General features: G+C 39.2%; 1 protein-coding gene across 1 annotated transcript in view; it reads left to right on the forward strand.

Moving 5' to 3' along the window:
* The window catches only part of ATP13A5 (ATPase type 13A5), a 108,319-nt gene that overhangs the window by 69,668 nt on the left and 21,159 nt on the right, over positions 1 to 17,492 (forward strand). The window contains exons 22-26 of the mRNA XM_012640340.1: positions 1,021 to 1,063; positions 2,923 to 3,032; positions 6,474 to 6,570; positions 8,226 to 8,298; positions 16,551 to 16,725. Of these exons, the coding sequence (XP_012495794.1) occupies positions 1,021 to 1,063; positions 2,923 to 3,032; positions 6,474 to 6,570; positions 8,226 to 8,298; positions 16,551 to 16,725 (498 nt within the window). The remainder of the gene's footprint in view (positions 1 to 1,020; positions 1,064 to 2,922; positions 3,033 to 6,473; positions 6,571 to 8,225; positions 8,299 to 16,550; positions 16,726 to 17,492) is intronic.

Consider the following 17,492-nt stretch of genomic DNA (forward strand, 5'->3'; position numbering starts at 1 on the left):
ATTCAGGAAACACTTGAAAATTTAATATTCCTGGTGTGATTTAGAGACTAGATATGTGGCTTAAGCCTGAAGAATGGAAGCCATTTTCTAACAACTGTGGGTAGTCGTTACGTGTACATGTGAGTGTTTATAAGATGATGTTCATGTACACTAGCCCAATATTAGTTTGAACTATATGAATTTGTTTACGTTTGACCATTTATACCTATAAAAGTGGTCGTTTCTTAGGTATCAACAAATAATAAGAAAATCCTAAGACAACTCAATTTTTTACCTCTTATTGATTTTATAATTTTATCTATTTTTAGAAAAATACAGCTGAATTTTTAATAGCATTGTCATTAGTCAACACCTATAGCATATGGTTTACTTATAGTATTAATAGAAGACAGTGTCTTGCATCTGAAATTCCTTTTCTTGGCAGCAGCTTTAATTTTTACTCTCCTATTTATATTGTGTTTACATACTAAACTAATATAGACAGGAAGCCTGTTTTCTCATTTTCATTCTGAGATGCATCAAGAATATGTGTATATGTCTCTAGTTATATCTGTTAAATTATTTCCCAAATGTTTCTCACCCCAGTGTCTGAAATCTAAACTCTCAGTGGCAGTTAGCAACAAAGACCCAGCTGGATTAGGTTATGATCACTCTATTAGGTAGTGTGGGAAGGGCTATAATCATGACTGCATACTTGTGAGCTTGGCCTTGGTGCATATAATCAAACAGGATTTCTTTTGAAGTGTGTGATCACTGTCTTCGCCAGCGTCTTTGTCAGGATCACTACCGTTTTGATGTGACTGATTGAAACAATTTAAATAATGCAGTGGCCTTTTTCTTCTGGGAATATGTCTCTCAAAGACATTTTCCTTCAGCCTGATTCCACCTGTGTTCAGGGGACACACACACACACACACACACACACACACACACACACACACATCGCATGTGAGTCCAGTTGTGATGGAAATTATTCAAGTAAGGTGTTAAGCTATTGTTTTTTCATCCCTTCCCCTGCAGTTATTACGTGGGCATGTGTGGAGATGGAGCTAATGACTGTGGGGTGAGTAGAAATGACTTCTGCTAATGCAGGCAGCTCACTAATATCCCTTTTGAGGACCCTGCAGTCCCCTGCGTCTGTCTCTTTATCTTTCCACTTGATCATTTTGCTATTTATATCCACCTTGATCTGAGTGCAGGTTGGAAGTGGAGAGGAGTAAAGAGAGATGAGTCACTTCAGATGTTTTCTGGCAATTTGTAGAACAAGAAAGACAAGGGAAGGCTACTTAGGCTTCCATATTTCAGACCTGAAAGGAACTTTACAGGAATAGCTGGTTTAAATTTTTCATGTTATCAATAAGGGAATGAAGTCTAAGGGAAGAGAATTTTTTTTTTTTTTTTTTTTGCCTCAGGTCACACAGCTGGTAAAGTCATAGTAAAGAAAAAGTTTGAAACTGACGATTAAAGTTTTGAATTTTGTGTAAATTGTATTTGTTGCTGCCAGACTTTCTCTCTCTGGTTAGTTTTTAAAAACTGTCTTTACCCCAAAACTCTTACCCTCAGTAAAATCCTAGACCAAACTATTCGGTTATTTTGCACCAAAGCAAAAATTGAATAAAATGATTCTCAGCAAATTATTTCTCATACACAATAGAAGGGTAGTGCATGTTTTATATTTTGAGTTTTAAAGATATGATGGAAACACAATAGTCTACCTTGAGGATTATGTACATAAGGAAATATTTTAGTAGCAAATTTATGGGACAAGAATTAAGGAAGATTGCTTTGTGTTTCCAACACTTAATAGATATTTAAGATCTGGGTATTTGTTTTACTTTCCTCAAATATTTTTTTCCAAATTTCTGTGAAAAACTATATTTATGATTAGAGATTTCTTAAGAATTATTCTGCCTTATGCTTCATGAGAAAAAGCTAGTTGTTAGCCTACTCTTTCAAATCTAGAATGAGGACCCATTTTCATTAATTATGTGGAATTTAGAACAAAACAAAGAAATCAAAAGCTAAAAATGGCATAATCTCTAAAGAGTTTATTGTCTGATGGGGGAAAGAATCACACATAAAACTAACCCTAACATAAAGTAGATGGTCATAAGTTATATAATAGAGATAAAAAAAAAATGTTAAAGGAGAAAAGAGGAAGAAGGAAGTGTCCTAATATTTATTGAGCATGAATCTAGTATGTATCAGCCATGGTGCCAGGAACTTTCTATTATAATAGTTCTATATAACTACAGATATACAAAATCTCCTTTTATGTGCACACAATTCTTATAGGGTTAGAGGCATGCTGGCCTACCTATTGACTAGAGTCCTTTGTGCACACTCTGGAGACATTTTAGTCTTGATGAGAAATGAATTACCCCTTATTTCTGTGAGGCAACACATATGCTGGAAGGAGTCTGTGATGTGTCCGGTGAAGATGCTGTATGTTCCATTCTGCATCCCAGCAGTTAGTTGGATGACTGGATCAGGTAGACTAGGGAAGGTGGGATTAGATCTCTTTCCCCATGGTTCATGAAGATGGCCTGCTAAGTGTAAGAAGTGAGAGGGTGAACGTCCCCAATCAATGTCCATCCAAATTCCGTCATCTTTTTAATAGCCTTTTGGAATGAGTGCTTCCATTTCCTTATCACATCTACCCCCCCACAGGCAGTGCACATACATGCACACACACATACACCGCCCCCCCCCCACTCCGCTAATTCTGGATTACTGTTAGTTGGTGCCTCTTTAGTTGGTGACTTTGTGGATCAGGGGAGGGAGAGTATTCCAGGTGCAGGGACAGCATAAACAGAGACCCAGGACTGGAAGGGTACATCACTATAATATGAAGTCTTTTGGTGTTTGAAGAGTTAAGCCTGCCTGAGGAGTCATGGGTGTAACATGGATTTATCATTCCAGGCTTTGAAAATGGCTCATGTGGGCATCTCGCTGTCAGAGCAGGAAGCATCCGTGGCATCCCCTTTCACCTCGAAAACTGCCAACATCGAGTGTGTGCCTCATCTCATCAGGTAAGCCGCTTCTCTCCCTTCCACCCCATGACCAACCGGCTTATGTCTGGTTCTGGAGACAGACACAATTCAACTATAACTTAAGGGGATGAATGCCACGACAGAGGTAATGGTGAAGTGCTATTGGAGAACCAAGTAAGGGGGCCGTTAGTGCTGCTTGGGATTGCTGATAAAAGCTGCAGAAAGGTGACTTTTGCTGAGCCTTAAAGGATAGATGAGTGTGTTTTGTGGACAATTGAAAGCTTGACTTGATATTTAAACATTGATTGCATTTCTTACTCCTCCTCTCCTTTATTTGTATGTTGGATGTTTCCTGGAACATTTCTCTTTGGAGTTTGAGATGAGTGAGGAAGCCGAAAGGGAACACTCCATTAGGTAGCCTCCCCAAGTACTCTCGTATGTCTCCAAAATGAAGATTAGCGAATACTCAAAATGTTTACACAAAAGTTATTACAATGGATTGGCAATGGTCAAGGAAGGGAAAAGGATTAAGAGCTGTTTATTTTCACAGGATACCTCCTTCACCTCCACTCCACTCTCATTTCTGATCTTATCTCCACTTATATTTTAAATGTAGTTAAGAATAAAACATTAGGTTTTATATTTTATTCATAATCTCATCCCCCTCTTGTTTCCTATAGCACTTTGGGGTAACTTATGGCCATCTTCATGGCCAGTGGTCTAAAAGGCATCCCCAATTTTGAGATTTATACAAAAAAAACAACCATGAAGTTCTCCAGCATGTCCCTTTGTGCATGAGAATGAACAAGTTACTGGCAGGAATCACCAAGCTGAAGGTGCCAGACCGAAGAAGTTCCATGTCCGGGCTGAATGCATATCACCAAGATAGCTTCACACAGCTCCCTGACCGACGGGCTCACTGCCTGGTTCTGGGTGTCTGCACCTATGTCCTTCCACAACCTCAAACCTCATTACTTCCCCTGTCTCCAAAGCAGCTCCTCTTCCCAACTCCCATGTTCCCTACTTCTGAGGACAATTTGGTCCTTAGAGTCAGCCACTGAGGTTCAGAACTTCAGAGTACTTTTATTTTGTCCTCTTCTTCACTCCTAACTATCATGTTTTACTGATTTGTGTTGGCAGAGTCTCTCCAAGCCCTTTGCTTACTATCTCTATTGCCTTAACCTTGGATGGGGTCATGGTGACTACACAATGATAGTGCTCTGGACTCTCTTCCTATTTCATGCTTTTCATCATCAATACGACTCACGGAGTTCTTTATAAATGTTGTGCTTGGAAACGTGGTAAATAAAGAATAGACAGAGCCTTGCCCTGCAGGACTTCCATTTCATATCTGTGTGTGTGTATATATGTGTATATATATATATCTCCCACATCACAGAGAATCATATGCCTGATGATTGAAAGGTGCTTTAAATAAATTAACATCCAAACAATACACTAAATGTTCTGGTGCAGTGTGAGAACTCAAGCCAAAAGGGAAGGTTTTAGCAGGAAAGTTGCAACATGAGGAATGGCTAGGACTTACATAAACAGAAAGGATGTGGGAGGGAATTCCAGGTGGAGGAAGTGAGAGAGCCATGTTTAGAAACTGGGTTGTAATTGAAGAACACAGGGGCCAGTTAGCCCAACTGAACTGGAAGACTTCTCAGAGGGGTATTGTGGCAGTAATGTTGGAGAGCTGGGTGTGGACCCCTTGCAGGGAGTTTGACCTCCTAGGTAGTTGCACAAAGTGCCTACTTTATCTATTCAAAATGCAGCAGCATTTGAACTTCAGATGCTCTTCCTGATGCATGTGGCACAATGCGTTTATGAATGCAGTATACTGTTTTAGAATACAAGTCATGATGTCAAATTTCTCTAGTGGCAGATGGCTTAGTAAGACTTCGGGGTAGAAACTCTTTGCTTTTATATCTCATAGATTCATAAAAATTAGATATGGTTTGGCTCTGTTAGGCTCATTTTACTGTTGCTATCCTTGATGCATACTTATTCCTAAGAAAGCACTCCAGAGAGCCTATGAGGTAGTTTCAGATGCATAGGTCCAGATCAGCAGGTTTTCATTTTCATCTTTTGAACCATGATTTACTTGTTGTTTTAGTTCAAGTCCTTTAGGGCAAGGAGTATGTCTTACTGATTTCTCTATCAACCATTGTGCCTAGCACTAAGCTGGGTACATTAGAGCATTCAATGAATGTTTGTGAAATGCATAAATAAATGTGTGAGCTACTTAAAATTCATAATCATTAGGAATAGCAGTAATATTGGAGGCCCACACAAACACCCTTTATCCTTTACTTACAGTGGGCTTTTTTGCACTTTCCTTTGAATCTGGAATTTTCCTGGAAATACATACAACTGCAGAAAAAGGATGAAATCACAATATTTATATCAGACGTTGGAAAATGATCCAGGTTTCCCATACTTGCCCCTTCTCAGCTTGTCCTCTGCTCCATCCTCTGTGTTAAAAACAAATGAGAGCACCTCACAGCTTGGTGACAAACATCTGCCCAAAGCAACCTGGCCCATCTCCCGCCCTAACCCTCTCATCTTGCCTGAGATAAAGTGGTTAGTAGTTTGGCTTTTAGGTTTTCCTTTTCATGTCCTTGTTCTGTTGGCAAAGCCTTTGAGCAGAGCAGATATCCTTGTCACTGGGATCACTTTCCATGTGGATTTGCTTCATCCCTGATGAGGAGGCTGCAGGAGGATGGGTCTGCTGAGTTCTCACGCCCACTTCGAGCACTGCTACCTCACATTGTCTTCTTTTAACCTTCATAATCCACCATCCAACAAAACCTCCACTAAAGGATTAACATCTAAAATGGAATTTTTTGAAAGGGGGAATATCTACCTTTTAAGCTACAATTTTTACTGTAGTCTTGATTTCCACACCAGCTCAGATTGTTACCCAGGGTTCTTCCCAGAATATTGAAGCCAACAAAACCCACTTCATCTCAAATATAAGAGTCACAGCCACACTTTCTAAAATGTGAGAACACCCATCCTTTGGCTTTAAGTCTCTAAGGGCCCCTAAAGCACACACACTATGATTCCCAGGAAGCTTGTGTTGTTAAGATGTGATGGGTCACAATCAAGTCTCCATGCTTGACATTTTGTACCTTATCGTAATGTCGTATTGTGTTTATGATACACGCGGTAATCTCACTTGACAGAAAGCTTGTTGAGAACAAGAACTATGACTAATTGATTTTATATCCTCCATGACTCTTAGCACAATGCAGGGACTTCATGAGCCTAAATAAAAGTGAGTCAATGAATCAATGAGTGAGGTAATGATTGAATGGGAGAATGAATGAGTGATTAAGTAAATGAGAGGGTGGATTAATGATTAAGTGAATATTTATCAACAGGCTATTAAAATTCTAACTCCTTTTGAAATATAAAAGAGACTGGGAGATGTGTGTCATACGTAACCAGTTATTTTTATTTCTTTTTAAACAGAGAAGGCCGAGCTGCTCTGGTTTCATCCTTTGGGGTATTTAAATACTTGACCATGTACGGCATAATCGAATTTATCGGCATATTGCTGCTCTATTGGGTATGAACCTAAATCATTTTGTCCCAGTTCTAATTGCATTTACATCTCTGGTTTATTCTTCAGGGCGTGGCTCCTACACAGAATTTAATGTTTTATAAATAAATGACATTTCTCAAAATAGGTGCCTGCAAACTCGGGAATCTACTAAAACTGTGCATGAAATGTGGAGCTAGAAATAAGTAGATGTGGATCAGTTTTCTAGGGTGTTGTTTTCTCTGGATAACCTGAGACTCTTGACCTCTCCAAGCCCTTGTTTCTTTATTTGGAGTATGAAGATAGCTTCAGAGCAGCCTAAATATAATCCAGCAAGAAATGGATCAGTCTCCAACTGTGGAATATTTTTGGCAAAAGACTAAGAAGAGATAAAAAGGAAGAAAAGTTTTTAAATTTAAGTTTGAAGGACCAGAATGCTAAAATCCTCCCATAATGGAGCAGTTAGACATATCATTAGTAAAGAATCACCAATTCCTGAAAACTAAAAAAAAAGACTCTTAAAATTAAATGATAATAATAACCATTTAAAAATTAATTAGCTGTATAGAAGAACTCTGTACAGGTTGAAAGTAATCTTCATTAGTCCAGTCACTACTCACTCTACAGTAAAATGATCCAAAAGTCCCAAGGAACACTTCAGGGAGGGAATTATTTTATTGCTTTTCTGGGAGATTTGAGGTGAATGAGAGAACTACAGCACTGTGGCATCCCATCGGCTGTTGCTTGCAAAGACCACGCAGAAGGCTCAAGGGTGGCCAGATGGAGAGAGACAAGAACTGGAATGGGAATCAGAAAACCTGGATTCAAGTTCTGCCTCCACCCAAAAAAGAAATTAGGTTTTGTCCTTGGCCAAAATCCGCCTCTGGGTAGTTGGGCTGGCTGATATTCAGAGTCCTCCATAGTTTCATGAAAGCTATTCCTAGAATGAAAACTAAAGCTGCTATTGGAAATTTCTCCCTGCTCCATCTCATCCTGAATATATATAATTTTACCACACTCAGGTGAAAACAAGGAAAAAGATGTGAGAAAGAAAGGTAAAGAAGACAGAGAAAGAATTGGAGGTTGAGAGGGTCACTGAGAAACTGATTGCAGCCTTTCAAAAATGTGAAAGCAGAACTTCAGTTCCAAAGTCTCCACGGATGGAGTTAGGAACCATCGTCCTAATGGGCTAACTTAGAGTAGAGGTCCTTGTTCAGTTTGTGAAAGTGAATGGACTCTAAGAGAACTATGTTGTAAACTCAATCCATGGGTAAGGAAAAAGAGTAACACCTGTGGAATGAGTTGAGACCCTGACTTTAAATTTTAAATTTGAAATTTCCAAGGGAACTTTAAAACTTTAATACCAGATGTTGAGAATTCAACTGCCTGGGCTGAGGCTACAGCTGCCAGAACTAATGTGCAGGGTGGGTCCCAACTGACTTTTGTTGCTAATATGAAATTAAGCTAAACACTGGGAAAGTAGTGATCTAGTCTCATTCTATCCAAAGAGATGCTAATGATTTTAGGTTAAGTCATTTTCTTCCCGAAAAGGGAAGAAAAATAATAGTTGCTTCCTAACTGCTTAAAAAAAGAGCATTGGGAATGATTAAAAAAAGCAAAAAACAAAGCTATAGTACAATGGCAGAAGTAACACTTACATTTACCTTTTCTTTCCTTTTCAGCAACTACAACTATTTGGGAATTACCAGTATCTCATGCAAGATATAGCCATTACTTTGATGGTCTGTTTAACAAGTAAGCTCTTTGGGAAAGTAAACTGTATTATTTTTATTTATCTATGAAATTCTAGAAGTACTCACACAAGCAAGAAATTCTTAGAAAGAGACAGTCTAATTACTAAAACCTCATTTTCTATGAATTTTTTGAAAATGGCCATGGGAGTAAATTAGGAATTGAAATCCTCAGACTTGGCATTAAACTATCCTGATAATGAATAGCTCTTAGCCTCAAAAAATTGCCAACATAGTCTGAGTTCCTTGTAGGTTTGTGTCTTGTACATACAAAAATGAACAAGAAATCCAGAAAGGGAATTTTTTTAAACCCAAAGGTCACTTTTCATTATTCAGCTATGCCTCACATTGACATGAAACCAGATTTTTGCTGGGTCTTTGATGTGTGAGAACAAATGCTAGCATTTTATTTTAGTGGAATTCTCTCAAAAGCAAGGTGTGGCTCACAGCAGCTATTGCTCATTTCCTTCCTTTGAGATGACACTGATACAGTATTTCCTATCAAGGAACTCAGGGCTTGATGCCAACTCTTAATAAGTGAGAAAGGAGCCTTCACCAGAGAGCAAAGAAAAAGGATGGCATTGTCGTCTCTTTTCCCTTGTTCAACAATGGGAGTGTTATGAAAACTAACACATAAAATATCAGGCAATGCAGGATATTAATAACCTTGAGAATTGCATGCAGCATCTTAAAACATGAAACAGATATTGAAATCATATAGTATATCAACCCAATCACAAAATTTATCAGTATCAGAGATGTAAGTACTTTAATTTTAATTTTGATTCTTAGGGTTGAAATGTCTATTCGTAGCCCATTAAAATATTTTTCTATGTGCTATTAATATTCACACAACTGGATAATTTTTAATCAATGAAATTGCTTCTATAATGTTTTATTTTAAGCAATTTGTATGACTTACTTGTGAATGATGCTAAAAAGAAAAAGGACCACCAGGAGGTTCCAAGAACTAAGCTAGCAGGCAGTAGCATGGAGGCAAAGGCGGTGGCCATTCTCCACCATTCCCTACCTCTGTGACCTTTGGCAAAATGTCCTCATAGAGTTGTCAGGATCAGATAAAATGATGCTTGCAGAGTGTACATCACAGTCCAGGGCACACTAAGCACTCATTACAAGATGAATGATCTTACACTGCACCTCTTCTCTTTTTCTTCTTTTGAGAAGACTAACTTGGTGAGCACTCGAAGAGAATCAGAAAATGTGTACAGGTAGATTGATGTCATTTGAAATCCACAATAATGGATGGTAGTTCCAGGTTTGCCTTAGAATTGCTATATGACTGTGAGCAAGTTATTTTGGGATTGTGTACACTCAATTCCATGATATTAAGTAATACTTATGGATTTGACTCCCACAGTAGTGAAGCTATTTTAATGCCCACAGCAATAGCTTATTGAGCCTCGTGCCAGTTGGTGGAAATTCAGCCTCTCATCTCAGAGTGGGCTCTGTGTGGGTGTTGGCAAGACCCAGAGCAGGACCACTATTACCACTAGGAGAAAAAAAAGCCTCAGAAAGGTGATAAACCAGAAACATAATGTTCTATCAAAATGTCAACACTTTATCCAACTATTATTCAACAGTCTGTAGCTGGTTCAGTAAATAAGCTGAACTCAGGGGAGACTGGTGAAGGGAAGAATAGAGGCAGGAAACATCTATTTTTGTTTGTTTTTTGCCCTGTGGTTTCAAACACCCTAGTTTTCCCTTTCCTGCAAGCTCAGTCATCCCACAGGCAGATCATTTTCTGGTCAATTCCAAGTATTAAAGTGATCTCATCTTCAGATGTGAAAAGTCCCTATATTATAAATTAACATTTCATGTTTTCATCCAGTTGAAAGCTTTTCTTCCCCTAGATCAAGCCTGGCCTATGGCTTGGGGCACGCAGTGGGTGAGAATGCCATGCAAGGGGGTATTGTGGTTCCCTCCTGTCAAATGCCCTCTAGCAAGGCAGGCTTCTACATTTAGGCAATGTGTGCGAGGCTCATCAGTGAGTTCTCGAGAGCTTCCTGTGGTTTGGTCTGGACAGGAGGACACCCTGACATGGTGATGCTCTCTCCTGCCGACCCCACAGAATTCCTTTCTGCAGCTGCCTCCTAGTGGTATATACCACAAAGCCTTCTACTGGTGGGCCCTCCAGCTCCAGCAGGCTGCCCCATTGGGCAGATTCCTTCCAGGATAATTCTAGCCTGACTAATTTCCATGGCTTCCACTTGACATATCAGAGAGCAGATGAGAAGCTTGCCCCCTCTTCTCTCTGCTATTACAAGAGAGGAGGAATGAGCAAGGCCAATGTCCCCTCTCAGCACCACCTCTAGTCTCTCCCAGCATGGTACTTATGACTTCCCCTCATTGGGATGTAGTGATGCTGAGAAGAAGAACACAGTTTATGCTGCTCTTAACAATTCCCTTTAAAGAATCTCTTGATAATCTCTATAGTTTTATCTTATACAGACTGTACATAGGTAATGGGGGAGGGACATGCTTAGAGTTGAATAATCAATATGACACTTTCTTGCTAGGTACTGTAGAGATATGACTATCATCTCTCTTTACAATAAATTGGCACTTACCATTCATTGTCCTCAAATATGAAGATGAGCAAAATTCTCCAGGCAACAAGGAAAGCCCCATGCAACATCCTCTTACATAAGCATTCATCCTTTACTGTGAGTTAGCCACATAGGTGCCTGGGGCATGAAAAGGCTGATTGCTCAAGTTCAGAGTTTAGCTGGGGGATTCACAAACATGAACCGATGAGATGCAAGTTGAAAGTAGTGAGTGCCAGAAAACAGCAGATGCTTTGGGAGTTCAGAGAAAGAAGAGATTGTGTTTGATAATCTTGGGTTAGGTAGGAGATAGCAATGGACAAAAGAGAAAGTTACTAGGAATGGCTGCATGAAAGGAGTAGCATTCACATCAAAACAGGAGGAATGGATAGATTTCGAACACCTTTTGCTAAAAAAAGGATATTTCAAGTAGAAGGAAGCAGCATGAGCAAGAAAAACCTGGCAAGTATGGTGCATGAGTTTTTAATTTGACCACACTGTAGAGTATGTGAAAAGAAACAGTGGGAGATAAAACTTGAAAAGGTGATTTGGGCCAGATCACAGAGAATCTTGACTGCCAGTCTGGGAACTGTGGACATTCATCTGCAGCCCTTAGGAGTCATTGACAGTTGGACAATCCATGTAAAATTACAGATGTCCCCGACTTATGATGTCTTGATTTATGATTTTTGACTTTACAATGGTATGAATGTGATACACGTTCAGTAGAAAGCAGTATGATACTCTCTCAGGATGTTGGGCAGTGGCAGTGAGCTGCAGCTCCCCGTCAGCCATGTGATCACAAAGGTAAACAACAGATACTCCACAGTGTACTGCTTTGCCAGATGATTTTGCCTAGCTGTGGCTAATGTACATGTCTGAGCACGTTTAAGGTAGACTAAGCTAAGCTAGGATGATGTTAGGTATACAGTATTAAATGCAGTTTTGTCCCACAATATTTTCAGCTTACAATGGGTTTATCAGAAAGTAACCCCATTGTAAGTCAAGGAGAATCTGTACTCTCATCAAGGATTCATACATTTCCAAGTTCCAGGTAAAGGTTTTCAGTCTTAATTCTGAATTAGTACTAGGAAGAGATAATGCCATCACATATTTAATTTATTTACTTATCTATACACACCCTGCCTTGTTCCCAGAAGGTTTTAAGGCAACATATGAAGGCAGCTCACAAGACAATATAATGCATTAAAGATAAAATCAAAAAGAAAAATAAGATGAAGTCAGGAGGGATTCAACTAGGAAAGTGCATGTCTTGAAGTCCAAATCGACTCCAACCTGTGTAGCAGCCATCTTGAAGGAAATTTTTCTAGACACATCTCTGTTCTTTTCAATGAGATCACTCAAATTATATTAGATCAAGAAAATAGAGGAGAAGGGTGTTTAAAAATATAATTCTAAAAAAAAATCCCAAGAAACGAAAACTCTGAAAAATCCTGGTTTGAGGAGGACTAGAACACTCGAGGGTCAAAAATGGAGATCACTCTATTTCCAAGTGGCTATCTGGTCTCTTTCCTCTTCTCTCCATTCTTACTGTTTTGATCTGACTTCTTCTACTCATTCACCTTGAAAATGACCCCAAAAGATGACAACAGAACTGAGTCTCCATAACCTATCCGCTTGTCTTCCCACAGTTAGTGAGCCCAGCCTCTCATTGTCCTACTTGCAAATCTTCTGGAGAGAAACTTATTGACCTCACTTGGGTTAGATGCCCAACTCGAGGCCAGTCATTTCTGTGGATGAAGGTGGGCTCATGTAATTCAGTTCCATTTAGCCAACCACTCCAGCATCTGGCAGAGGGCATATCCAGAGAAGGAGATGTAGGAGTGATTCATCAATTAGAAAAATACATCTCATACATCCCATCAGTGTTTCAATGACTCCTAACCTTTTCTGGGTCTTAGTCCCTTGAAGAATCTGATGAAATATATAGATCTTTTCACCTTAAAAATCTCATGATGCACACTCAAATTTTTTATGTAGTTTACATGGGCTCCTGAGCTTCCCGAAATTTGACTTACATGATTCGCAATGTTCATGATATAAAGTAAACCAGCTACTTAGGAGAAACACAATTACATGGTATCCAGATGATGACAAATAATTAAAAACTATACTTTGAGAATAGAATTTGAAACTGTGAAGTTCTGTGCAGCGGGCCCTGTGCTGAGTTTAGTAAGAGCCAGAAAGTGGAATGAGACAAGTTTTCTTCTCTCAGGGAGCTCACAGTCTGCTGAGTACATATGTAAACAACTAGATTTAATGCAAGATACCCTACACTATAGCAAAAATATGAATAATGTGCAGTGGGAACTCAGAAGGGGGAATGATTAATTTTAAATAAAATATAACACTTCAGAAGTTTGCATTCCTATGCATGCAATCTAATAGCATATATCATCATCATTTTAAGGAAACTTGGACAATTCAGAAAAGTTTTTTTGGCTGCTGATAAACAGTGGTACTTTCCAAGCTTGTATTTCAGAACTTTTCATTTTATTCTTTTAATTTAAGAGAGCCATCATACTTCAATATGCTTAAGAACAGAGAACATAGTGCTTTACAATCAGACAGACTTGAGTTTACATCACCACTCTATCACTCACTAACTGTGGGTCTTTTAGCAAGGGACTCTACTTCTCTGAATCTCAGTTTCTTCACCTGTAAAATTTACCTGTTTTGCATTGCTTTTTAAGGAAATAAAAATAATGTTTATAAAACACTTAGAACAGCCTCAGGAACCTACTAGGTGTCCTGAAATGGTAATCATTATTTTTATTTTTATTTATAGTCAGGTATACAGATTCCCTGTCAGAAGTATTAGCAGTCTCTAATATGGAAAAAGTTAAAACATTCTGTGTAAGGACGCTGTATCAATCAGCTATTTCCACAATAATGCTGCGTCACAACTCAGACGCAAAACTCAGTGGCTTATACCACCAAGCAATCATTCTCCCCATTCATGGGTCTGTAGGTTGACTGTCATTCAGCTGATCTAGGTGGGTTCAGCTGAGCCAATCTGCTTTATGATGTAGATCAGCTGATCTTGGTTCAGGCTTTGGATTTGATTCAAGTCCGTTCTACATTTTTCATTCTGGGGCCAGGCCAAGTGGACAGACAGGGTATATTCTCATTGTAGGTGACAGAGAGCAAGGCCAGCCATGCAATCATGCTTGAAGTCTCTGTTAACGTCTCTTTGGACAGAGAAAGTCACACAGTGAAGCCCAAAATTAAGAAGTGGTAAAGTACACTCTACCACTATGAGGCCAATAATTCAATCTACCACAGTTACTGTGTAAAAGAAAGGCCAGAAACTACAATGAGCATGAGAGAGAAAGAAGACTAAAGAGGTAGAAGCCAGATGCACAGGGATGTGATTACACCTCTCTCTACTACACAACAAGCTTTTTGTTATAGTAACGCTATGGCTATCTTCTGCTTTGGTTACTGGAGTACAGAGAGAACTCCAAGCACTGCAGTCTCTGCCTTCTGTGACACTAAAGCACAATCTCTTCATGTGTCTCTTCAGCATTTACCAGCCTCCACATTGTGTGTCCCTCTTTGTGTACCCATGCAATGGCTTCTCACACCACCTACCCAGAATTAGGCTAAACTTTACAGGTGAAGGGTATAGCTTCCACAAGAATGCCCTTACTTCAGATACTGGCCCCAAGTTTGGGGGTGTCCATGCCATCTGTACTTCTAACTAGTTGGCTACAAATTTGGGGGTGGTCCCATTATGCTCTCAGGTTCAACAATTTTCTAAGACAACTCACAGAACTCAGGAAAGTGCTATACTTGATGATTACAATTTTATTTTAGCAAAAGGACATAAATCAGAACCAGCCAAAGGGAGAGACACATAGGGCAAGGTCTGTGAGGGGTTGCAAACATGATATTTCTATCATCCTTTCCCTGTGGAGTCAGGACACCTCACTCTCCTGGCACACAGATGAGTGACAATAGGCAGAGTACTACCAACCAGGAGAGCTCAACCGAGCTTCAGTGTCTGGAGTTTTTATTGGGGTTTCTTTATGTAGGCATGATTGATTAAATCACTGGCCATGATGTTGAAATTGATCTCTAGCCCTCCCCCTCTCTGGAGGTCAGGATGATATCATGTGGCTTGAAGCCCAACCCTTTAATCACATTGTTGGTCTTTTTGACATGGCCAGCCCCCTTCCTGAATCATCTTGTTAAAACAAACTCTCTTCAGACTCACCATCAGTCATCTTGTTAGCATAAACTATCAAGACCCACCATGGATAAGAAAGATACTCCTATCATTTAGGAAATTCCAAAGATTTAGAGGCTACATCCCAGGAACTGGGATCAAAGGTCAGCCAAATTCTTCATTACACAATCAATCTGTGTCTTTCACTAAACTTCAAACTCTTTGAGGACAGGTGAGATGTCCTTCTCCTCCACATACCCTATAGCCTCTAGCCCAGCGCCCTGCCACAAAAACATCAATTGAAATGGTAAACATAAAGTCTTCATCATAGAGTTTTAGAATAAACAAGGTGAAAGGGCCTTTGAATACCATTTAGACATTCTAACACACTCATTTTATACATGACAAAATGAAGAGTTAGAGTGTACGTGATTACCCCAGAACACACATTGAAATTAGAATTTCATTATCCCAAATTGGACACCCATATTCCACCACCCTGCCCATATATGTATGCACACAAACTTAAGCATACATACCCTACTTTCTTCTTTACATACATCAAAGGAACCATTGATAAGCTGTGAAAAGGAAAGAGGTGACAGATATGAAGACAGGAACTGCAACATGACTATAATGTCAATATTTAAATGTGATATTTCTAATTCCTGACCTCCCCATGATTCTTTCCTGCTCTCCCTGAGAAGTAAAGTACATTGCATTTTCATTGCCTTGTTAGAATATGCAGCTTCTAAGGAGGATGCAGTCATCTTTTTCTTAATAGTTGTTCTTTTATATTTCTGCCCATTGCCAAACCCTTAAACTTAAAAAAAACCTGGGATCAAAAATACGATATATTTTAACACTCTTATCTAGAAGCAAGATTTTTAAATTTATGTGTTCTTTTCCCTAACTAAATGTAATATGCAGTAGCAGTCCTGCATTCACACACATATCCTGGAAGGCATTTAACACATCTCTAGCATCTATCATGGTGCCTGACACATAGATGTGCTCAGAAAATCCTGGCTTAATGAACAATAGAGTGAGTGCTCTTTAAAAAAATATTCAGCATAAGAAGATTAGTCTGGTTAGATGCCTCCTTATTCTCTTCATTCTAACTCTCCACTTTCCCATCACCACTGAAAGATAATATTAGTATTGCTTATCCCATGTGGAAGGCCATCTTCCTCTTTTACACACCATTCCTTGTCAGTTCTGGTTATGGAGGAAATATTTGCACCATGTGACACGTAAATGTATTAATTACAGAACTCTTTAACCCATTATTTTTCATTTCTGAAGATGAAACCAAAGCATGTAAAAAACGAAGGCTGGTAGAATTGGATAACAACTAGGCAATGTGCTTACCTAGGTGTAAACCTTCAATTCATGTTTGCTGAACCTGAATCCCAATGCAAGACTCAAGATGATATGCATCTCAATCTTTAATTCTTAACAATAAAATTGTAACAGGAAAAAAATGCCTTTGTTTTTCAGTGAGTTCAACTCATGCCTACCCAAAGTTGGCTCCATATCGACCAGCAGGACAGCTCCTTTCTCCCCCTTTGTTGCTCTCAGTCTTTTTGAATTCCTGTTTCTCCTGCATTGTGCAGATCTTTGCATTTCTCTATGTGAAGCAGCAGCCCTGGTACTGTGAGGTCTACAAATACAGGTAAGTTCATTTTCTTAGTTTTGCTTTCTAAAGGTGCTATCAGTATCCAATGGCATTGTCCAACTTGGTTTGAACATATATCCTAAAACTTTAATTAACAAAATGTGTTTCTACACTGCAAAACACAAATGATAGGAAAGAGCACCGTTCACAGGTGAAGTGCTGGGGTGAGCCCTGTGGAGTGAATGGGGAGAGATCTGTCACATTGGTTATTCATGTATTCATTCCCTGGTAGTTTGGATATCCTATAGAGCAGGAGTTGGTAAACATTTCCTGTAGAGGGCTCGATAGTAAATTGGCTTTGTGGGCTAGACCGTCTCGGTTGTAACTAGTCAACTTTGCTGTTGCAGCACATAAGCAGCCATAGACGATATGTAAACAAGCAGGGGTGGCTGTGTTCTAATACAACATTATTTATAGAAACAGGTGTTGAGTTGGATTTGGCCTGTGGACTGTAGTTCGCTGGCCCCTGATGCAGACATACAAGAGAGATTCGCTTAAATTATCTTGTTTTTTTCAAACAAATGTTAAAATTAAATGTTAATTGATGGTATCATTGTTCTGATTAACTTGGAGCACTAGACTCAGGACAAGTCTCTTGGCCTCCTTGGGCTTTAATCTTTTTGAGGTGGACTGTAGCTCGGATGCACAAACTTTAGTTTTTTCTGACAAAGCCTTCCTGCCCACAAAAGAAAAAGCAGGAAAAAAGCTGATCTTTTTAAAATAGGGCACGTGAAAATTGCCTCTTATGCCACTGTGATCCTGAA

Source organism: Propithecus coquereli, unplaced genomic scaffold (assembly GCF_000956105.1).
Source record: "Propithecus coquereli isolate 6110/MARCELLA unplaced genomic scaffold, Pcoq_1.0 Scaffold10, whole genome shotgun sequence".
In the NCBI taxonomy this organism is placed as follows: domain Eukaryota; kingdom Metazoa; phylum Chordata; class Mammalia; order Primates; family Indriidae; genus Propithecus; species Propithecus coquereli.